At 39.5% G+C, this 24,572-nt stretch overlaps 1 protein-coding gene across 1 annotated transcript in view; it reads right to left on the reverse strand.

Annotated features, from left to right (window-relative positions):
- Positions 1–24,572, reverse strand: part of USH2A (usherin) — a 397,560-nt gene that overhangs the window by 24,440 nt on the left and 348,548 nt on the right. The window contains exons 61-62 of the mRNA XM_086629442.1: positions 3,153–3,380; positions 789–2,305 (exon numbers count right to left, since the gene is read on the reverse strand). Coding sequence (XP_086485568.1) covers positions 789–2,305; positions 3,153–3,380 — 1,745 coding nt within the window. The remainder of the gene's footprint in view (positions 1–788; positions 2,306–3,152; positions 3,381–24,572) is intronic.

The raw sequence follows: 24,572 nt of genomic DNA on the forward strand, positions 1-24,572 counted from the left end.
GAGCAGAGTTAACATCTGCAGGGTCAAGGGATCAAAATCATTTTGGTTTTGATGATATGAATCAAAATGATGATTCATTGTAGGAGATGATTTGGATACCATTTGAGAGCTATAGTTCTTCACTCTATTACTCTTCTCTCTTTGGATTTAGATTAGTTATAAATAAATAGTAGACAGAGTTATCAACCATGTAACACATACAAATTATGCCTACACAAATATATGAGAAAAGGTCAGGTAAATAATCAAGAATTAGTGGGGAAGATATTACTTCAGTATCAAGCGTTCTTCTTCTGTAGTGAAGTCTGGTACCCTCTCTTAAGTTTTAGTTTTTACTTAAACACAAGGCGCTTATTTTCAACTCCAGGGTGTGAGTGTGTTCCTGGTGTGATGCCATGAATCTTCACTCAGTTACACTGTGAATGGGCCAGCTAACAGGTCTTTGGTCTCCCCGTCCCAAACTATGTCAACTAAAGTTCTATTTATTCTTGAGTGCAAACATCTTGCAAAAGATACACAAGCACAAGATTGCAGCTTTTGGAGTCCATAGCAGAGTGTTGAATTACTCCTTGTATTAATTACAACCTAAGTCAACACTATGCAATTCATCAAGATGATATACAGCTGATGTTACTATAAATTTTAAAAAATCCTGGTTTTAATGTGCTTGTTAGGGAACAAAACCCCATGGGTCTGACTATCTGTTTAAACAAGATGGTTGAGCTATCTGCCAGCCCACTGAACCACCTTGCTGCATTTATTCAACAAGTGAGGTCTTCCAGACTTACCTACTGTAGGGCTGTAGCTCTGCCACTATGTACGACCGTCTCAGAAAGGAAACATGAGATGCATCAAAGTCAACAGTTTTCTTTCCTGTTTCAGCAGGCTTGTGGATCGAGATTGTGTAATTTCTAATGTCACCATTTACTTTGATAGGAGGATCCCAGGCCACCAAAATCTCCTTTGAGGACCATGCCTGCAACCTGGGAGGCAACATCCCAGATGGAGCAGAAGGGTTGGTTCTTATCTGAGCTGATGGGCTGGTCACACTCCCTCGACTGTTATTTGCAGTGACAGTATAGCTGTACTCCATGCCTGGCGTTAGGGTGAAATCAAGATACCGAGTTTCCAGACCTGAGTAAACAAGTGCACCATCCCTCCTTAGCTCGTAGCTTGTGATTTTGCCGTTGGGCTTAGCTGGAAGTTTCCATGCGATTTCAATTGACTCTGAGCCCATGACAAGCAGCCTGGGAGCTTCCATATTTAATGGTGGGGCCTCCATGGTCATCACTGACTGGGATATGCTAGATGTGCAGCCCCCTGCAGTACAGGAAACCAATGCAAAATCATACTGCGTGTAAGGCTGTAGATTAGAAACCAACATTTGCAAACTTTTGCCAGGATAATACTCTTCATTGTTTAATTTCAATATGTACTTTGTGATATCTCCATTTTGTATTTGAGGAGGTGCCCAAGATGCATTAATTTGAGTGGCACTGATGGCCTGCAGAGATGGTGGATCCACTAAGGCAGGAGCTGCTTCTGGCGTCTGTATAGTAGCTGGTTCACTGGTGGAGCAGCCTCCCATCGTACAGGCAACTATCGCATAACTGTACATTGAATAGGGCAGTAAGTCTTCATCTGTATAGTTGAAAGTTGCAGCGTCGAAGCTGAAAGGATAGAGGACATCATTCTTTAGCAGCCTGTATGACTGAAGAACACCATTGGGCTGTGCCGGGGCGGCCCATGAGATGAGCACTTTACGAGGATTAACTGACACCAGGGATAACCTGGGGACAGCGAGACCTTTTGGGGCAGTTTGACTTGTCTTTGCCACTGTCCAGGAGCTGTCAGTGTAGCCTGCTGCATTCCAGGTGCGTATTTTATATTCGTACCTTGTCCATGGCTGTAAACCCTTGTCATTATATGCGAACGTATTACTTTCAGTGTTATATTCCGTGAAAACAATTTTCTCGTCTTCTGTTGTTGCTCTGTACCCTGCAGCGTTTTCTTTTGTGCATCTGTGAATAACTTCATAGCGAATTATTTTTCCATTTGGATTAATTGGCTGCAACCAGCTCAGTTGAACGTTGGTAGCGTTCACTGCCTGGATTACAGGTGCCATCTGAGACACTGGGGGTGCTTCATCTGTTCGGACTGGCTGGGGTGGAGAACGAGTGCAGCCTGCCGCATTGCAAGCTTCCAGTACCAGGGTATAGAGAGTGTACGGCTCAAGGCGCCTGAAGAGGAACTGGCGAGATAAACCACTGTACTCCAGGTTGTCATCGCTGAAAATATTGTAGGTCTGGGGAAGAAAGAGAAAAAAAGACAGAAAGAAAGAAAAGGTAGGGAGGGAAGAAAGGACAGAAGCCAGGATAAAAGGGGAAAAAAAAAAAAAAAATCAACAATTTTTGTCAATAACCAGTAGATGAGACACATGAAGCTTTGCAACAAGGTAAGGACTATTAACCAATGATTCAGACTTACTTTCTTACTGGTAGCAATCACCACACAAACAGATCATTGATACAAAAGGAATATTTTGATCCAATTTTCATAATTTTTTTTCATTTTTAAGGCGGTAATAAATCACTTAGGGATGGTTTTTATTATATTTGTTTGCTATCAAGTTTCATTGTGAGTCTTTCATGGGCTGGGACAAAGCCTCTCACAGACTAACTCTAGTGAAAAACACTTAAGAAAAAAATCCAAATAAACCCCCCCCTTTAGTTGCAAACCTGGCAGGTAAAGATTTACAATCAGTAGAAACCATCAAGCTAATAGAAGCCCCAAATTTCAGAACAACATTCTGCCAAACCCAGATTTTCTAGAAACACAGTTTGGCGATGTCTAATGTAAGCCAGGTAAGATTATGAGCTTTCAGGAACAGCTTTCTATGCATTAAATGAACAATTCAGTTCACTGTAAATGAACATTTACAATTATGGTGTAGCACAGGAATGTTAATACTCATTTTAATATAACAACAAGCAGGAAGCACTCACAGAGTGCTTCGTGCTTACATAGAGCTTCTGTCTTATTTTAAAGTATAATGCATTTGATGGAGTCCTTTTCAGCAAAAATATTTTAATTTGATATTCAGCATTTCCTTTCTCATTTTTGACCAAGTGAACTGTCAAGATGAAGATTACCTTAATCACACCATTGGGTTGGGAGGGCTCTGACCATTTTAGCAGCAGAGCCCTGCCATTTTCCTTCTTTTCCACAGTGAAGTTGCTGAGGCCACTGGGCGAAGCTTCCAACGTGCGCACAGATGTCCAGGGGCTCGAAACCTGCCCGGCGTTGTTTACAGCTACGACATGAATATGATATGTTGTGAAAGGTTTCAATCCAAATAAATGAGCCTGATGCTTTGTTCCCTGAAGCAAGAATACAGATGTTTGAGTTAGTTAAAAAAGTAATCAGCATCTGTGGTTTATGTCACTTGGAAAATGAGGTCTCAGCTCTGGGTCGCTTCTGACCGCTTTGCAGAATACTCCATCTGGTTACCAGGATTTTTTGGTGGGTTTTCATAGCTGGACCTCAAAAAGAAACTCTATCATTACAGTGGAGCCTTTGGAGCTGACTCCTTCACAGTCTAAACCTCAGCTAGCTAGCAAACAATTTTTACATTTCGTTCAACATGTGTTGGAGCTTTGCTCAGTGAGGATCAGAGTGCCTGGTGCTTTGAAGGATTTGAGAACATGTGAAAACTCATGGTATATGAGTGATGCCTACATCTACAGAATCTTTACATATCTTTTGTGTAGATGTGACATTTGCTAGGCATGCCATTCTGTTCCACCTGCGTAGATCATTGTAATCTGTCGTGTTTCCAAGAGCACAGTTTCATTTTCTTACTGAAAACAAACCCCTATAAAGCAGCAAGAAGGAAGAGAGCGAGGGAGAGAATAAACGGGTTTCTATGTTCCTGCTTTGTAAAGGTGAGATGGACAAATTCACAAGGTAAGCTGAAAGTGGGGAAACCCGTTGCTTTACAAGAACCCTCTCTGTTTCTCCAGGTTGGAAAAAGCAGCAATACTGCTGACAGGGACACAGGCAAGTGGGCTACACCTTGCCTGGTGCCGGACCCTCACCTCGCACTGCTGGAGAGAGACTAGGAGGAGCACGGCTGTTCGTAACTACCCACCGGGCTCTGCCAGGGCTGAAAGGGCTGGAGCTAACCTGCCACCATGCCAGAGTACAGCCCAGCCCAGGGGAATGAGGCTGCATGCAGACAAACAGACATCAGCCATGGCCAGAAGAGGCCACTGGCATCGCCGCTCATGGCTTTATCCAGCTCAAAGGCCCAAACAGCATCGGAGACAGACCTGAAACTGCTTGGATATGAGGCAAAGTGAACCTCCGCACAAATTCAGATCTAGGCAGGAAGGCGATACAGCCGTAGTGTTATTCTGAACAGCCATGAAAGATACGGTGGCTAACAAAGAACAGGAGTGACACGGTTCGGTAGGAGATGGTTCAGATTTGTCTCATCAGAGGGGCCAGGATTCTTCCTGGAGAACTGCCGATCACCAATATATTTAATCTCATTTTTAGATGTGCTTGTCCATTAATTATATAGATCTCAAGAACAGGAGTTCAGGAATTCAGTTTCCTTCGTGTGGCAGAAACAGCTGAAGTCAATTTCCCTGTTCCAGTAAGTTGTATTAAGTTGTTAAATGCTAACACTTCCGATTGTTTAATATTTAAACATTTGTTAAGCTATCAGACTCAGAAACAAATTTTAAAGAAATATTAATTTATTTTTTTAAATATTAAAAGTTAGATCATAAATATTTAAATAGTTATTTCCTCACAACAATGAGTTAGTCTTTTAGATAAATATAGCACGGCATTTGAATGACCATTATGAATATTAAATCTGAAGATGCCACAAGTACAGATTATAAACATACTTTTCTGATAAATGATTCCTTTTTCTGTTAAACAGGGCAAACACTGGCAAGATTAATAATGCAAAAAAGTATAATTCTTTGTTAGGAATTCCCAGTCATCACTGCCAAAAAAGCATAAGCTCAAATGCAAATAGCAATCACCTCGAACAGATTATATATAAAAAAAGCTCTGGCTGCTGTGGGACATTTAGAGATATCTTTTGTCATAAGAAACATGGAAAGCATGTGGGCTATAAAGCAAAAACATATGTATATTGTCAATAGCAGCACCTGTTCAATTACAGTTTATTTCAGTATGGAGAATTTAGTTCAGCCCCTAGATGGCAATACTATCAAACACTTTTTGTAACATGAGTACTTAATGATTAACAACGTGCGTTCAGTCATCCAACATACTCAAGGCAGCCATTAAAAAAATAACAAAACTGATTTCATTATAGATTCTTTTAATAAACATTTATGGCTTAGATCCTTGAAAGTGGAAGTGTTCAAACTGCCATAGCCAAAAACCTATACAGCCGAATGCAAAATTATGAACTGCGGGTTAAAGAACACAGCTCAAATTGAAGTTCATGCTTAGCATAAAAATCTGGCATCAGAAATTATGTTGGCACAAAACATGATTAAAATTAGCTTTACAATTGGATGTGGTCTGTATTAATAGTTTTTATGAGGACAGTTATCTATTAGGTTTTCAAAACAGAACTTCTAAAAGCCTAAAATTTACATTCCGTGGTTCAGGGGTGGGGGTGGGAGGAAGGGAGCACACAATATTAAATTACAGCCCCTGAACCGCTACACAGAGGCTCTCTGAAGGTACAAACACACTATTACAAACACCGTACAAAAAGCAATGGCTCTGCTCTCTAATCAGCTGCATCATCAGGGTGGGCTTTTGTGACAGCAATGCTACAAAACACTTGATTTACTTTTTTAACCAGAAAAGTGGCATATTTTTTATCACCCTCTACTGTTTTCCCACTAAACCCCAAGATTTAATTATTTACAATCCTCACCACACTTTGAAATGAAACAAGGATGGAGGGATTTCCTTGCCTGCAGTTCATCATGTTCTCTGGAGACTGCTAAACCATTCCTTCCAGGGATGACTTTTATCCCTGGCTCCTACAGATACTTCTTGAAGAGCAAACGGTTTACACGTATTTTTGTTTGGTTTGGTTTTGAAGTAAGCTCAGGGGACATACTCCCGAAATATGGAGCCACACTTTCTCCCCCTGCGCTGCTGCCATTGCCATTAGTGAATTTACTTGGCTCAAAGGCTGATGCTGAAAAGAGGATGGATGGCAGCCTCAGTGATTCATTTTAAGGATTACTTAATGTCCTCCCATGACATTTTCAGCCTAGAAATACTGTCCTTCTGGAATGGTCATATATAAATAGCAAAATACACCTTGCAAAGGATAGCACTGTAACCTTTGGCTTCAGCTGACAATGACACAGCCTTAAACAGGCGCGGGAGCAAAATCATTGCCTGGAATATTCCCCCAGTCTTTGTCTGCAAAGCCATGAACTCATATATCCCATGTTTATGTGCTGCTAACAGGAGAGGCTTCATTTGCTGTTAAAAGCAAATCAACAAACCAAAATTTTAACGCGAACATTAAGCTCGTAGACTGACCATGAAATCTGATGGTCTACAATCCCATGCCCTCCTTTCTCCGTCTCCTACTGCGAAGCATTCTCACTCGTTCAGTCATTAAATTAAGAGTAATCCAGCAAACATTTAAGTGCATGCACTCTCACACTCCTCCTATAAGGCCCGTCCTTTTAGTGTAAATGCTACAGAAATGGACACCTGAGGCAAGCTGTGAGGAGCCACCACGATCTGATCCCTGTACTGCAGCCCAGAGCCCAGCCTTTGACACGGCCCTGGCTCTTGGCAGCCCCGTCCTCTTCCCTTGGGCAGCACTGGCAGCACCGCCACGGCTCCCGGCAGGACTGCACCTTCGCTTTTGCTGTGTGAAAACACTTCACACGCTGCCAGTGGCAGCACAAGCTGTTGACAGCAACAAATACACTCCTCGGCTAATTCCACTCTTCTAACTGTAAATTAGGATAAAAGTTATTTAAAATAAAACCTTGTTTTAACACATTTTTCAAAACATAAAACGAGAGAACATGAATCATGAATAATGTATCTGTCAAGATTTGCTTCAGATTGCCTTTTTTGTTTGTTTATTTTTTAATTCATGAGCACAGAAGTCACTTAAAGTCTGGAAATAAATTAGCATAGTCTTTCATACTGTTCAAAGGCAGCAGCGTCTGTAATGCAAGGTGCCTGCCTTCCTCGCTACCTCTCGGTCCTCCTCCTGGGCACGGGCAAGGCTGTGCAGCCTTCGAGGGTCTGATGATTTTACACTGCCTACTGTGATTGCTTTTGACTACTTGAAGTGCCCCTAAGGTGGCAACAGGGTCAAGAGGTCTTTGTAGGTTGAAAATGATCAAAAATTAGCATTGATCTGTAGCTGTCAATAATACTCCACGCGGGTAGACTCCCTGCACAAATGTTTAAACTGCATACAACTACACAACATAGTCATCTTTGAATCTATCGATCTGATGAAGCAGCACTTTCCAGTGGTGTCACTCTGGGCTTTTCCTCTTTTTTCAAGGCAGGCCACCTTACCCAGTTGCCCAGGTCTCAGGGCATGAGTTCAAAATGTGACAGATACATCAGAAGATCTCTGAACCACTGAAGAGCTGCCCAACAGGCAGTTTGAGTATCTGTCCCTTCTTCAGGGGTTATCATCAAAACTCAGTAAATTGTCACCAGTCATGTTAAAAGTAGGCTCTGGTTTCTTCTCTCTCCCTATCTTCTCTTCATACAGTAATCCCTGTTTGGCAGGTTCTTTGATATCCAATTTAAAAGCTAGGTCATTCTCTCTGTGAGTCTCTAACTAAACTCACTGGTGTCAGACACTATCACACTGCTAATGGTAGTAGTGGTACAGGGATCCAAATCTCTTCATTCATAACCCTCAGACATAAGTGATGGGAAGGTAACTCAGTATGACATTCCTTTGTCTACAGAGGCAGAGATGCTGAACTCTCCCTGGACAAGGAAGGAGAAAGCTACGATACCCTCACAGTCAGAATGTTAACCTGACAATCTTCCAATACCAGTTTTTCTTTTTTTTTTTTTTTTTTCCAAAATTCTGCACCAAGGAAGTCAAATTCATTCCTCCACAAGTGACAGGGAATGCTTGAGGTTTTACTGGGATACTCAGTTTATCCTCACCTCTGTCATTATCTTCTTATGCAATTCTCCATTTAATCCAGGTTCTTTGCCATTTTCTGCAAGGCACTGGGAGCACTTCCACCTTGACTCTGATGTTCACTCTTATTTCCCAGCCTACTTTTTAGCCTCTGCCTTCACTCTAAAAGTTGCACTGAGTTCATACTCATAAGCAATTCTTAACTTGTCCTTTGGGTTGCCTTCCCTCTTAGGCATACTGAGTCTTTTTAATTTAAAAAAATCTACTCTATTCCTAAAGCCTTATGCTCAGATTTACAAGGATATAACTTACAGATACACAAGTAACGTCTGAGTCCCTTCCTGTAGCAGTGTGGACTGGAATATAAATTATTCCCATGGTAGTACTGAAAATCTCAAAGGTTAGGCAAACAGAAATCAAAGTGTTATTCATTTTGCCAGAAATTATCTTGCCTAGAGGTGCTCAGAATTTCCATTTTTACCAAAAATTGATTTGCATTATTCATTTTCCTCTCAATTCGTGTAGAAAGAAATCTAGAATTTTTTGTTGAATTTTTTTTGTTTGTATTTCATTTTAGAATTTTAAAATTGCCTTTCAACACCTAATTTTCATTTTAAATCATCATTGTTATATTATTTGATATTACCCAACAGGCCTTCAATAGCAGTAACACGTACCACATTGGTGATAATTTTTGTGGTATATAAACCCCCAGGTATTATGAAAGAAAACTAAACAAATATTTAAATAAAATTTACAAGTTTGTAAAACCAGACATTTCCTTATTAAACCTGAAATAATTTTGAAACATTTTCGCCCAGGGAATATTCTTCCAAATTGTCTTCAGTTGAGATGAAAAGGCATTCCTCCTTTCCTAGCCCTGAGACGGATTGATGCAGTCTTTTCTTCTACAGTGGCCTAGAAATGATATTCAGGAATTCATTATATTTGAGCTGCTTTTTTATAAACAAATTTAGGAAAATTTGTTTTAAAAATATATTAGGATAGATTCAAGTTATAAAGTAAAGCACATTAAATTTAGCAAATGGCTTCTTTATTAAAACAGAAGCTTCGATTACATGATCATAAAATATTCTTTCCTTGAGATTCCTGGCAAACTTAATGTTGTTTTTTTTCCAACTTTAAGAATGTTCTTGTAATTTTTTTCAAAAACAAGTGGTAGTTTTGCCATCAACATCAGAGAACACTAGTCGTCTGTCCTCTGCACCTCTATGTTCCCATCCTAACACTACCATGTTAGCAGCTTTTTTTAATAAAAAACCTAATTTGCACACCCTGTTTCATTCACTCGGCCCCTAACTGAATCATTTCCTATATGAATAGTCCTACATTGGCTCGTAACCAGAGAAAAATCTTTAGAAACAGCAGTAATCTGAGTATAAAACATTCTGCAAACAACAATTAATACCTGATATAGGAATATTACATTGCAATTCATTTTCTTCCTTTCTGGCAGAGTGTGTAAGGAACTGTGAATTGCATGCAGCTGAACCTGCCTAGTGGAGTTGGTGCCTACTTTCACAGTAGACAGTTTTCTTTCCTAGTACACCCAGGGACCTGCTGCAGTCTCATCAGGTGTTGGAATCCCCAGCTTTGACTTGAAAGCAAAGCACCACAAAGAAAACTAGCTTTGCACATCAAATTAAATAAAAAGCTCATTTAGCAAACTGCATGCAGTCATGGTGTTGGACTTTGGGTAGCAGTACACTTTTAAACCACCAACAATGAATGTCATGCTTCTGCTGGTAAAAACCTTAAAAAAAACCTCTTTGGGCAAAGTGAACTCTTCAGTAGCCTTCTCCATGTTATTTCAATAAGATCTGATATCTTCTCTTTCTCTTCTCTTCATTTTCTCTCTTTTTTCTTCTCTTTTCTTACTTACTTATTTATTTTAAATTCATCAAACATTGCTGAGTACCACCTTCTCTAAAATGTATTTGCATTTGTATTTGTCTAACTTGTACTAAGAGATACTAAATCCAAAAAGAGATTTTTCCGCATGACTAAATAAATCAAATAAACCAAAATATCAATGACATGACATTCCACTATAGACACTATCTAGAGGACGATGTCAACATGTTTTCCTAACATTAATATTTTATCTCTAACAACACTCACAAGACTTACTGTATAATAAACCATAATTTTGTCCCTTCTTTCTCTCCCTCTCCCCTCCATTTTTCCACTTTAAACCATGTTTATTGTTCCTTATTAGGAGAAAGTGATGGAGAAGTAAAGAATAAGCTCTTTTTAGATACTAGATACCTGATGGGACAGTCTTCCCCAAACTTTGGTTTTGGTCAGTTCAAATCTGACATCCTTACTTAACCTGAATGATACTTTTTCCTTTCAATAATCATTCTGGATACAAAGAACTAGACTAAGTTTCTCTTCAAAATAAGACAGGTGGAAACTGAAGCAAAAATTTAATCCGACTCATTTGAGATACAATAAAGCATGAGAGAAAATACTTAAATCCCACTGAAAAAGAATTACGTGTCACACTCGGTAAAATGCACATATATTGTACGTTCTGGTCTTTAGCTGAGTGGGGCACACTTTGTGGAGAGCTGATAGGAGTGGGAGAGGATAGAGCAGATACATTAGCAGAGACTTCATGATATATGAAATCCAGAACCATATCAAAGCAATGTCAAACCCTATAGGATTGAGCTGGAAGGTTTTTGCAGTGTTCCAAATTCACACGCTGCGTCATTTGGAATCTGCGTAAACTCACCAAGGCTTTACCGAACTTGGAATTTCTTGAGTCTGCCTCGGTCACAAGGGGAATGGGAATGAATGATTTTTCAGGTGGAGCTTCATCATCAGGGATAGAAACATGTCTTCAGAGAAGGTAAAAAGCTAGGAAAGGCAAACACTCAAACTCTGGCTAGGGTTTGTATCTCTACATTACCACTAGTGCACTCATACAGCTGAACTCCAGGAATGTGTTTAAAGTAAGTACCACACATAGTGCTCCTGCCGAGGAGCAACTTTTCATCCACTATTCGCTAACATTTGGGAGTGCTGTTCCTCTCATGGATTTGTTCTATGTTGTCTGTAGGCATGGCGAAAGAAAGAAAAAACACTGCTGCTGTGAAACAGCAGCTAGAGCCTAAGGGCTCAAACCTGCAAATGGTAGGGGGTACATCCCTTAATATGGAGCATTAGGGGGTTAATGTTATATTTTTCCTAATGCCATAAACCGTATTTTCCATTTGATATATTGGCTGATGGCCAGCACGAAGTTAGATGCTTTTGTCAGAACAAACAAAATCTGGACTGCCACATCAGTGCAGCCGTTGTCTTCTTATTCTCAAATCTTTTTATTTCTAGCAACGTCCAGAGTGACAGGTGTTTCGCAGAAGGACTTCCGTAATTTTAAACCAATGTAATGAAACCATGGATGTTTTCCCCTATAAAAGCAATTTTCAGTTTTTGCCTTTGCACAGCTCAACAGCCATAATGAGGAAAAAGAAATGTAAAGAGAAAAAAAGTTTGAAGAAAATCTTTAAGAGGACTTGTACAAGGACAATCTGAATCTTAACACAGATTGCAGGCGAACTCCCACATCAGTTTTCTTGAAAATGCCACTGAATGTCAGTTGTGCTCCATAAAATCAAGACTTTGCAGTTTTATATGACTTTTCATCATAATATCTCACATCATGTTATAAACATTAATTAATTAAGTCTCAGGATATCCCCCTGTGTTACTGTGTGCAGCTTTAGGAAACTATCATTATTGTTTTAGATCTCATTTTACACAGGTACAATAGATGTGTCATATTACTGTTAAATGCAAGCTTGTTTTATTCCCTTTTCTCAGACATTCTGAGTCCTTGTCTCTCTCACCCAACACATGCAAAAAAGAGCAGTTCTAACTGCTGCTAAGTAGAGGAAGATAACACAGCCTCAAGGCAATTCACAGCTTTAAATCCCCGCTTTCTGCCAACACAATAGAAAATAAAAGCAGCATTTTAAAGGAGACTAAAAGGTTTTTACTTCCTACTGTTTTATTCTTTTTTCTCTACCCTGTACTGAACAGTCCTAGTTTTTCATTCAAACTTTGCTGGCTCTATATGTAATCGCTTCCAAGAGAGAGTAAAAGGTAAGCATAAACAATATACATGGAGCTACATTACAAAGGCCAAAGTTTAGTCTGAATATGTGGTTGAACTTAAAATGTCGCCTTTAAAAAAAACTGGGTATTTTAAAAAATGATGTGCCAAAAACTGTACAAACCCATATCTTTTGAAAGGCTTTCCTTCACCATGTATTTCATTACTGCCCTTAATGCTTTACACTTCCTACGTGAAAATACCTGCTCTCCAAATCGAGACAGGCTGAAAGTAAATGAAAGTGTGCAGGTAGCAGTTTGGGAAAGGTGCAGTCCAATTATGCCAATCTATACCAGGAAAGAGAGATTCACTCCACACCTTTTTGTATATAGCTGTCACTCTTAGCAGAAGGCCAGAAGCGCAATGCTTACGGAAGTACAGGTGCCCTCTCTCTCTTCGGTAGCTGGAGGAAAATTCAGCCTATCTTCTGAAAATTAGCAGGGGATATTGATTAGACATATATTTAGGTGTACACTTTGGGGACATATTGTTCAGCAAAGCACAGCTTCCCATCAAAATACTGACAGGCTCAGCAGAGATCTGACACCTTCCTTCCAGAACTTGCAGGATGTTCCCCCAAGTTTGGAGTAGGGAATTGCTATAGGAGATCGCCACTCCTACTGGTAGTATAAGCTAGTGGGAAGCCTCAACAAGCAGCCTGAAAAGCCCCTGTGTCTCATGGTGGTAAAAGGAACAAAAATCTTGTTTTCCCATTGCAGCTGCTGTGGACTGCCCTGTTGGTGAAAATAATGAGGTCCAATAAAGATTAAGCTATATACTGCTGTGTCCCTTAGTAGCTATATCTTGCCATATGAAGGCTCAGAATCAGTTCCATGCCAAGGAAAGTGTTGAAAAGAAGACAAGAAGGTTTATAGGGTTTGGTAGAGTAACTGGAAGAGAAGCTGTATGCAGGTTTAATGGCTTGAAACCACCAGAACACAGTGGATGGATGAACTTCCAGGTCCTCCTAGGACCATATGGCTACAAATCCCATTAGGTTAAGCCTCTTAAGGCACATGTTGGGAAGAAACCCATCTTGACATAGCGTATGAAGCAGTGTCTGCAGATTACCCATTCCCATTTTCTATTCTGTTAGACCAACACTAAATTCATATACATATACAGAAAAGTAGTCAGCTAAATCTGCTGCAGTGTGAACAGGAAAAGCAGTTAGCTACCTTCACCTTTAAACGTTAATGCATAAATAAACCAGAATCTTTAACCATGACTTTTTACGTGGTTACACATACATTAGTCCTTTCTAGCGTGTCTTGGGCTTCTCAGTGCAAAGCTCCTGCCAAAAGAGAAGAAAGTCTGAGCTGGTTGTGACTTGCACTAGCAAGATGCACTAGTTAGAGATGAAAGATGTAAATACTGAAATATGACTTGAAAACTACTGAAGCATAACAAGTTTAGTTCAGATTCTGCGTTTTCCTCAGATATTTAAGTTACTTGGGGAATTAAGATAGATCACTAAGTCAACAGGTATATAGTTAAGCTTAGCACAAAGCAAATTGTGCTGGTTTCAGAATTGAAAATGTCTTTACAGCACACTATTGACTCCAGCATATTAACTTGTAAATCCACTAGTTTCACCATCTCATCTATTGATTAGCTGCATGTACGCATGTTATAAATGAGCAATCTAAAAGGAAATTACTACAATTTAGTCATTTTGGGCCAGACTTGTAAATGTATTCAAGTGCTCAATGATGAAGATAGGCACTATGGGAGACAGTCAGGGCTCCTACGTTCAGACACAAAACTTGTGTAGCTAGTGTCCTCAGTTACTCTCTATACTCTGCGCAGAGGAAGGTGATTCCTCCAAAGGAAAAGTCAGATGTTTATGTTTAACTTCTGTTTTCACTAGCCCTTCAGAGGAGCCTCTCTCTCAAGACAGATTAGACAGACTTGTCAACATTGGCCATCTAAAGGAAGTTTTTAGAATTGAGCTGTGACTTTTGCTTAATTTCACTTAAGACTCAAAGAGCCAAGAAGCCAGTGACAACATTTTCAGTCAGCACACAGCAACAGACTATACAGGTGAACTCTTTTTTTTTTTTTTCTTAAGGTGAAACAGAAAACTATTGATAGCTTCAGAAGTTAAACTGCAGCTGTTTCAAAGCACTTCAAAATCAACAGAAGCTTCCTTTTGCCTTCTCAAGGCTTTTGCATCAGGTCTTCATGCCTAGAAGAACAAAACTAAACGGTGTCTGTAGATGGCATTCAACCAGAATAGGGATTTGGTTTAGTTAACCCATAATATTGAAGCAAACATCCCTGACTCCTGACTTCCATGTATAAGTCAAGGTGTTGATAATGATCTTCAATCTGAGATGATGATACTCAAATTAGTGTGGTTTAAATCTTCCATTAACCCCCTCAAATCAAATATCATTACAGAGGTTTGTTAACAAAGCAATTGAAAGTGTTGCGATGCTTCTATGCAGGACTAGAAAATGGAAAAATGCAGTATGCTAAAGAGCAGTTGTCAATTTTTGTTTCAGAAATGTCCTATTTTAAAAGCCACAAGTTCTCAGCTCTATTTATCCTCAAAGGGGATGCTGTATTTGACATCAAAACAACTAGAGTTCAAACTATTGTATTACCTGGTGGAAAAGGTGATGTTTTTCTTCTCATTTACTCTTAGGGTCTCTATTCAGTCTTTTTAGGCCAGGACTTTCAAGTAACATTAAGCAAAGCACTTAAATATGTCACTGTCTTAAGCTATAACTATAGCATAAATCTCATGAGCTATTGGTACATCATGGGTCTAGCATTTCTAGCATAGACTAGCATTACAGAAAACCTAAATTATCATCTGTCTTGAACCTCTGAAGAGAAAACAATAAAAAATAATTTTATGATGCCATAATGACAAGAATAATTCTTCACTTCATCTGGGAAAAGACGTCTTCCAGACTTCTCATTAATTCTTTTTTAAAGCCTGTTGAAATAGAGGAGCTCTGCAAAGTTCCCTTTGTTTTGTTTGTGCAGGGTAAAGTTTTGTTTATAGCAAAAATACAGAAAATTTATCACTGCAAGAAGTTCACCTCCCTTATTCTGTTGCTATATGAAATCTGCATTTGCAATTCTGATTTGTGGGACAATTGTAAAGTTGGTGTCTTTTTTTGCAGCCACTAGAGTAGCATCTCTACACTGCATGGACGATTTGGCTCAGGCTAGGAACTCTGCACTGAATGGAAAAAAGCAGTGTGTGTTTAAACCTGTAGCGAACAGACTTTGAAAAGTACTTGGAGCAAAATTCAGAAGTAAAACGAGTCACGATTTGCTGTACGCCCCAGCAGGTTAAATAGATACTGGGGCCTCTGTTCATCTTCCTGTTGTGAATATATGACTCCTCAGAGTCCTTTGGGCACACAGATAACACACATTTCAGGTGTCTCATTCAGATGGACCGTATCCCAGAAATAACCATCTCTATGTTAGGGTGATGTGGGCACAGAAGTGTTTATAAGACACGTACTCCATAAAGAAGGAAGGTGGAGCAGCCATGGAGTAATGTAGGAGAGACATCCTACAGCTGCAAAGCCAAAGAGCTTGGTGGAAGATACTGTGCTGCAGGTCCAGCTGCTGCTCTTGCACCAGTCCTAGGTTGCATTAAATGGACATGTAAGTGTGTATTTGTCTCCTAAGGCTTTGCCTGCGTAACTACACAGCCCTCAGTAATATAGACCTTTAAAGGACAATATCTGACTGAAGCAGAGTCTTGCCTGTTGTAAGGGCTGCAGGACCCATAGAGAATCTTGAAGTAGAAACAAGCTCCTAACAAAAATCTGAAAAAGGCAGAAGTTATTTTCTACTAGACCCTCAGGATGGGAATTAATTCCTGCTCCTTATATCACTCATCATAGTCTATAAATATGCTCTTAGAAAGGAAACCTTGGGAAGGGAAAGGAATGGAGAAGGAAACAGTTTCCACAGTTTTGATGGAGGGAGTAGAGCAGCCTGTAGTTGACAGAGGTATAACAGATAATGTATGATGCCCTAAAGGCTGCAACATGGCACCTGTTAATAAGGTGAAAAAAATTTCTCTGAATTTGGTAGCAACTTTGACAGGGGTTCTTCCAGCAAGCCCTCCACTCCATGGGTGGAAACCTTCTCTCCATGCTTATCATTTTTCTTGTCACTCATAAAGCAGTTCAATGAGCACATCCTTTCCAAATCTTCTAGCCTGTCAGATGCTGGTGGAGGGACACCTCTCTTTGTCTAAAGACTGAAGAGGTTTTATCTGATGAATAGTAAAGAAACATTTAAAAATACAATACAGTTTTTACAGTTGAACAATAAAATCCATCCATTATGGGTGCATGTGAGGAGAGTACAATACACTTAGATGTTCCAGGTTCCACCTGCCATGCATTTTTGTAACTTTGGTCAGCTACAAAGTTCGAAGTGCTGAGGACAATACTTGTAGTTTGTAATGGGATAAATTAATAATTTGGACTTTGTTTCCTCCCTAACACAGATTACATGTATGTAAACTACACCCACGTATTGTACTTAGGAAGTCTTCAGACTACCATTCTCACAAGACTCTCCCTCTTTGTGCCTTTGGTTTCTTTGGAAACAAATCAACCAACCAACTATGAATTACTTATGTTTTGGTCCTTTCATTTGTGATTGTACTGGTACTGAGAAGCTGGAAGGACAAATATAAGGACTGTTTTGAATCTTACTGAATCTGATTAACTGTCTGTTTTGGGCTTAGTTTAAATTTCTCAAGACTAAAAGTCCCCTGTCATCTTTTCCCTGTTCCATACACAAATGAGATCTTCACATGATTCAGAAACTGTGCTAAGTTTGAAGACAAATGCAAGAGCTGCCTGTCAGCTCATTCACCAACCAGCTAACCCAGTCAGCTAACTCACACTCTCCCTTTTTCTATTTGTCTGTTTGCCATCACTCAGCTTTGTTTTCAACATTGTCAAAACGTGTTTACACCAGCATGAAGATCCAGCAGGAACTGGGTGCTCTTGCAAGGATGTGGAAGTTTCTGTCTTCAAAGTTGGGGTGGGGAAGCAGCAGCTCTTCCTACTCAGCAGACCCAGAGTGACATGGTCCAAGGGAGGGAAAGGTGGCAGTGACGGGGCGCAGGACCCCTCGGTTTTCAGCAGACACTTCTACCAAACTGGCACATACTGCTCTGAGTGCATCTCCCCTGAACCATTGATATGCACCCAGCCAGCCAGATGCCAAACTGGTAACATGGCTGTGCTAGGTTATTTTAGCAAAAGGTCTGGTATTGATGAAGTATTAAAATCTGCACATGGTTTAAAGTAGAAGTGGTCAAACTCAAAGTTCCATATAGCATTTATTAAGAACTTATGTGATTTTTTCTCTTTGTACGGCCTTCTCAGAGTTTTTCCTTTGCAAACTGAATAGCTGGATGAGTGGTTTTGAAATGAAATCTCATTGGCTAATTATTCACTTTAAGTATTTACAATTTAGCTTCCACATTGTATGATGAATCACTAGAGTCAACCAGTAATGCATCTGCTGACTGGATAACTACTTTCATTTTGTTTTTAATGAAAAATAACATACAGCTATTTGTAATAAACAAATTTTTAGGATTCTAAGTCTGTTAGTAAAATTCACAGCTTTTGAGCTTTGAAATTATTTTAATACTCTGCAATTCTCCAGCTTGAAAAGCCACAGAAATTCCCATTACGATCCAAAAGAACAAAATCAATGCTTCAGTCTGAAAAGAGAGTCACATTCTGGATTCCTTTTTCATACCCAGTTAACTTTATATACAGTTACAGTACAACACGATAGTAAATTTATATCCCTCCATTGTCACCTGTTCAAAATGCATCAGAATATTCAGCATTTTTTTTTCTGTTTTTAAATCTCCATCAGAGCCTGTGTGAGAACTGGAATAAATAAGCAGCCACTTTTTCCCATACTGGAAAAGTTCCAGAAGGGAAAGGGCTCTTGACATTACACAGCTAAAGGAGTTTTCAAGACACTTTCTATTTCCATACTCGTTCTTTTGTATGCTAGGTTGCCTGCCATTATGTTTATGTAATTCTGACAGTGTTCTTAATGACACACTAACAGATTGTAAAACATGCTGCTGGCATTTACTTGTTTTTTATATTTTTAAAACAATGTCCTTCATGTAACAGTAGTTAAGCGCGGCAGAAGGACATCATTAGAGCCATGGTTAAACTGTAATTTACACCATTAGGAAGGCAGGAGCAATTTTTATTGCCTGGCAATTTTCTTGCTGAAATATTTGGACCATATGGCTCAATTTGTGTAATAACCTTAATTTCAGCACCCTTCAGGTCTGCCTCCATCTCCTACGGAATGGTAAAATGCGGTTTAGCAGAAAAGGCAACTGTCTATACTTAGAGAGTTGAGATTAATAACATGTCACGTCCTGTTTTTGGTGAAGGAATTCGAACAGCAGCCAGATGGTATCTCTACAAATAACTGTCAGGGGTCTTGATCTAATCAATACAATGTATTAATACATCTCCCTTCGCTGCTTCTCGAGGGGCTAGCGTGCAACATCTGGAAAGATTGGAGGGACCGCCAAGTAGAAAGCTGATCCTTTTCAGAATCAAACTGAGCCCAATTAATTTTTCATGTATACTTGATAACTGTTTCATAATGAGCTATGCGTCTTGACGGAGTTAGGGTTGGCGGCATGAGCGGCTTGTGCTTCCTATCCCCATTCAGTCCACTTACAGAAACCAACCCATTAATCAAACTATCTGGCATAAAACTGAAATCTCAGCTCAGCAAGGGATCAATAACCATCCTTAAAAAAAAAAAAAAAAAAAAAAGAGCAACAACAAAGACCCCACCACAGAGCAAGGCTTTAGTGGGCAAAAGTATCCAGGCATGACATTAGTAATTCCTTTAACAAAAACCAAAACTCAGAACTGCGCTTACCTGACAGACATCTGTAACATAGAATTTAATATTAGCTTCCTGTCAAAAAGTAACATTTAAGTCCATTAAAAATACACTGCCATTCTGCTTTCTAGATACAGAGGCCATCTGGCCCCTATTCACCATAATTGCTATTATAGTCTCAAAAATAATATTTATATAGTGCTATAAATTAACAGACAGACACCCATTCCCACTCTCAAAGAGCTTTCTGTTGATAAACTCACGTTTTAGCACTGTGCAGGAATTAGGGTCTTGCCCCCTAAAAAAAGAGTGTGGCAAGATTATACACGCATTCCAGCGCTTTTTGTAAAGTCTGAAAGGAGGAGAGAGAGAGGTCACTTGGCAGGCAGAAAATGGGAAACTGCTACAAGCATAGGGGAGATGAGCTTGAATGAGGCTGTGAAGCTGAGTGATGGGAACGGATTCAAAAGGGAGCAGTAAAGAGAAAGGACAGGAGGTCAGCTGAGAATACTAAACTTATCTTGCGTAGGACACCCAATGGCTGTTTGATGAGAATGACTTTGGTGACTGTAGACCTGGATTAGATTCAAATGGAGTCCCCAGCGGTACAAGGCTCTATATTATATTACCGATTCCCATGAGTCACATGGCTTGCTCTTGCTTTTTTTAAAAAGAAGCCCTGTTTATTAAAATTACACACCACTTGTTAAAATTCCCTGTGAAATATAAGCCTATGACATAACGCTTCTCAGACAATTTGAATGCAAGACGTTATCTATAGAGTGGGGCAGGGGATGGGATAGGGGGCTGGGGAATGGCTTTTCTGATTACCAGCTGGAGAATTCCTGTATCTGTAGCTGTTGGCCATGACCCTGGGGATTTTAGGAAGCTGCCCTATGACTTTCCCAACAAAAAGAGTTATCTTGGAGTTGCCTGATATATCCACTCAAGGATGTTGGTTAACTGTGAATTAAAATCTAGTCAAATCCAATTAAGTGTTTTTAAACAGATATCTATTTTGAAAAACAGCTGTACATATTATCCAACAAATTTCTACCACCTCCTTCTCCATTTGTATTCTCTATTTACATATGTAAAAGCATCTGTAGCTTACCAAAACCTTGTTTTTAAAGCAGATCAGTCACACACAACACGGCACAAAGGGAAGAATGTTCCTCGTATTACATCTTCCTATCAAACCACACTTAATAAGGTGAAGATTTGTGGGGCTTTCTGTTTTATTTTGTTTTTACAAATTTGAAAACACCCTGCCAATGGTATTTTTCTGCAGTGCCTGATTAGCTTAATCCTATTCTTGCAACTGAAACGCAAGACTTACAGAAAAACATTGTAGGGAAAAGCATAAATATAAAGCATACGTAAAAACATATATAGAGAAACAGCATATGGAGCATCTATACAATCTCATTTTAGGCATCTACCTTTAGGCTTTGTCATATGGTCACCTATTTTCTTATGACTGCAGGTGCACAAACTGAAAAGGTTGCCACTTCCAGACCGCGGCCCGTCACCAACTTTCTGTCAGAGGGTACCATCTTTTAAACCTGTCAACCTGCGTAATCCCATTATGTGGGTTAGAAAAGATCAGCTGATTAATCATCTTAAAATCAACCACCTTCTTTTGACAGACACATGCCGGTAGTGGCACACAGGTGCAGTAGAGGAAAGCAGTCTCATGAACTGCAGAGATGTAGTCCAAGGACGGCAAATGTCCATACCTTAGACATTCTGGAGGTTTCATGGTCTACAGAGGACATTCATGCACCTAACTAGATTAAATGCCTGAAGTCAAACATTGTAAATATCCCTCGAAAGACCTAATTCTACATGTGTTTCACTCATCAAAAAAAGACCTATGGAATGGGTGAAAACTGTATCTTGCACAAGGAGAAACCCAAGGATAAAATACACCAGATATTTCCAAATAGGTAACTAATTTATTTGTAGAAAAAATTACCTATTGATCCAGGCACTCTGGTCTAGTCAATCGAGAGTGTGTGATTAGGCATGGTCAGACATGACCCTATCAGTTCTTTTACTCCTGGTCCAAAAATTTATTGAAGGGCAAAGTTATGTTAACTTCATGTTGCACACTGAATTAGGGAGAAAATATTCAAGAAAAAATGTAATTAAATAAACTCCTTTGCTGTAACCTTCACTAATTCAAGTCAACAGTTGCCTGACAACATATTAAGACCTCACAGACACCAGATAAACCTTTCCCTGCTACCCTGCATTCTAACTCACAAGTATTCTTTCATTCTTGGCAGAGTTCCAGTAGGGTCTAAAGTTATGTTTCTGTGGCTGCTGAAAGCATCCAGGAGACACTGAAGTGGCCTTGGTTACAGCAAGGATGGTATAAATAGAAGAGCTGAAGCCTCTCTCTTTCTCCCTCATCGTTCTCATCCGGTTCTATTACCACAGTACTTCAAAATCATCAAAGTTGTGCAACAATCCATTTCATCCTTTCTCCTCTAATTAGGCAAATCTACATGTCTGTCTTGATAGGTGGGGCTTACTGAAGCACTTAATCAGTTTCTGGAGGGGTATCGTAGTGCCAATCCAAATGCTTATTTAAACAGAGCTGTAGTGCCAAAACCAGCATATTCTGCAGCAGCATGGAAACAACAGAATCTGTGAGACACAGATTGCCTCACACACTTTTTTTTTTTTTTAGCAGCCTTCAATGTGAAGGAGCACTTGTCCTGCGTTCATTCTGTGTGAGCTTAACAGGTCTAGAGATTAGAACGCGGGAAGCATTTTATATTATTGGGCCTTCCTGGCAAATAAAACAATTACAGCAATTCCAGTACAAGCCCTTCCTGAAACTGTGCTAACGAGGCTTTGAATCTTAAAAACTGCATTTAAATCAAATGATTCATTTGCAAATCCATCACATACAGCACACACGTAGTAGGTGTGGGTCATTTCATTGAAATTAGAAAGCAAATGTCTCTATACATGAGAGGTCACCAGTTGTTGTAAGTTAAAATCTTTTCACTGTTAGGCATAATTAAAACACTCTAACAGTGGTTTCAGTAATTTAAACATTGCAGTATTGTTGTAATATTTTTCTAGGCTTCAAGAGTTCACAATTGTTTGGTCCAATCAAATCTGGGAACACTGGAGAAGTTATCACCCATCAAGGTAATTACTTTCAAGTTGAAATAATTACTCCATCAATGTTAATGGTCTTTCAACTTCAATAAAGCACTCACCTGCCGATAATCACAGCTAACCTCTTGCTCTCATGCAATTCCCTCTCTATTTAGCAGGTTATATTACAGCCGTTAGAGTGGTCACTTGTCCTGAACAGCTGCTGAATTTCACTTTGATCGGCTGTGAACCATAAAAAAATTAGTCATCTGTGTATGATTTCCCCCTAACCCATAAGCCCTTGCAGAGCTAAGGATATGATCTTCTGGCTGTATCAGGGCACTGCTGAGCAGCCATCTTGTTTCTGGTTGTGGCTACTTTCCACTCACTAACAGCAGCACAGTAGCCTAATTAACTTTTGCCCTCCACTGCCATTTACAGCTTTCATTCTTTGCTAAGTAGCACATCTTCTGAATTTATGAGATGTGCAGGGATTCCTGCATTTACGCTCATCTTGTTTTCTTAAAGCGCAGTCCGTTTCCCAGGCACCTGAAATAGGCATGTATAAGAAAATTGCACTGGTCCCTCTCTTTGGCACATTTTTTCTTATTCTTATGGCTCTGATCTTCATTCCTTTTCCTATAAAGAAGTTGGCATGTACAGTCCTGCATACTGCATTATAGAATAATGTTATGTACAAGGAAGTTAATAACTACGTAGTATCTCATCTCTAATGCTGCCAAAAGTTCACTGATCTAGATGAGGAAACAGAAATGAAAGATCACACATGGCTCTATTAAGTATTTCTGAATGCGATGAATGAAAAGGAACTAACTCCGGATGCGAGATTCCAGATTTCTGTAAAGTGGTGCATAGGAAGCATATGTATATGGCACTACTGGCCATTTAAGATTATTTCTGATAGAATATATTTATATGGAGTTTTTCAGCAAGCAGACTTTATTTATTATTTTCACTCTGGTTATATAGTCGACATACAAATTACTGTCTGGTTATAATAACATAATCATGCAAGCCAAAGCCTTATCCTCCTACCAAAGTCTCTTTATTATTGCTATTCTGCAATATGTTTACAGATTTCCCTATCGCAGATGAAGCATCTGCCAAGAGGAGCTTGGCCAGTGTAGTTATATGCCATCTCCCCAAATAAAAGAAAGGCAAGCCAACATATGTTCGCCACTGTTAGCATAGCTGCATCCAAACCAAAGACTTTACTAGTGCAGTGACACCAGCTAAGAGATGTGTAAATTTTTTACACCCTAAACTGACATAGCTATGCCAAACAAGCCTTGTAGGATAAACTTGGCCTGAGAGCTTCATACTGCAAAACACAATGTGAGCAGATCTCTGCTTCTAGGTAGGCAGAGGTGTAGGATTTCCCAGGAATAAGGCCTATAATGCTTACACCTTTGTCTTAGATCCTGTAAGAAGCACATTGTACTTTTAGATACACTCTGCTGAGGTGGACTTGACACATCGCAGCCTTGATTCTACACAGTAATAATGAGGGCCACTGCCCAATACAGGCAGGTTTTTTTTATAACCCTCATCTCTCGATGCTTTACCTTCTCCAAGCACGTTCCAACCGCTACTTATTCTGACATTTTTTACTCATCTTCTGGGCTTTCAATTCTCCTACTCATGATAAACAACCAAATACTTGGTACAATTGTCAAGGGAGAAACAGCATTTACACACCCACAAAATATCTACCAAGGAAAAATCCAAACTTACCCACAGCTTTACTTCACAGCAACATTTGGAATACAACAGTTAGAGTCTGATGCTTTGATGCCATTTGTCAGGTCCTGGCTTTAAAATGCAATCAGCTCTGCGTTCTATGTTCACAAGCTTAAGCCCTAAGTTCACAAGAGTAAGAAGTTTGCCCTGACAATCTAGTCACTTTATGCAGATTTCTGTAAATGAGAACTTACTGTCAATCCATTCCCCTATAAACACATCTGTCTCATGTTAATGTGTCAATAAGACACGAAATATCATTCTTGTTTTAGAGGGTTAAAATGAACTGGGAAGACATTGCAGAAGATGCTTATACTGCTGTAACCAGTCTTGACTTTGCTCTGCAAATAAACCAGAATGTCAGTTTAACTTGCTGTCACCTAACATCTGTCACTATACTCCTGGCCAAACAAGCTAAGGAAATGGGTGACACTCCTCTTTAACTGCGAAGCATCAAAATGGCTCACGTGTACTTCGCTTGCTTTTAACAGTGCAGAGATC

This window comes from Tauraco erythrolophus, chromosome 2, assembly GCF_009769465.1.
Source record: "Tauraco erythrolophus isolate bTauEry1 chromosome 2, bTauEry1.pri, whole genome shotgun sequence".
NCBI lineage: Eukaryota > Metazoa > Chordata > Aves > Musophagiformes > Musophagidae > Tauraco > Tauraco erythrolophus.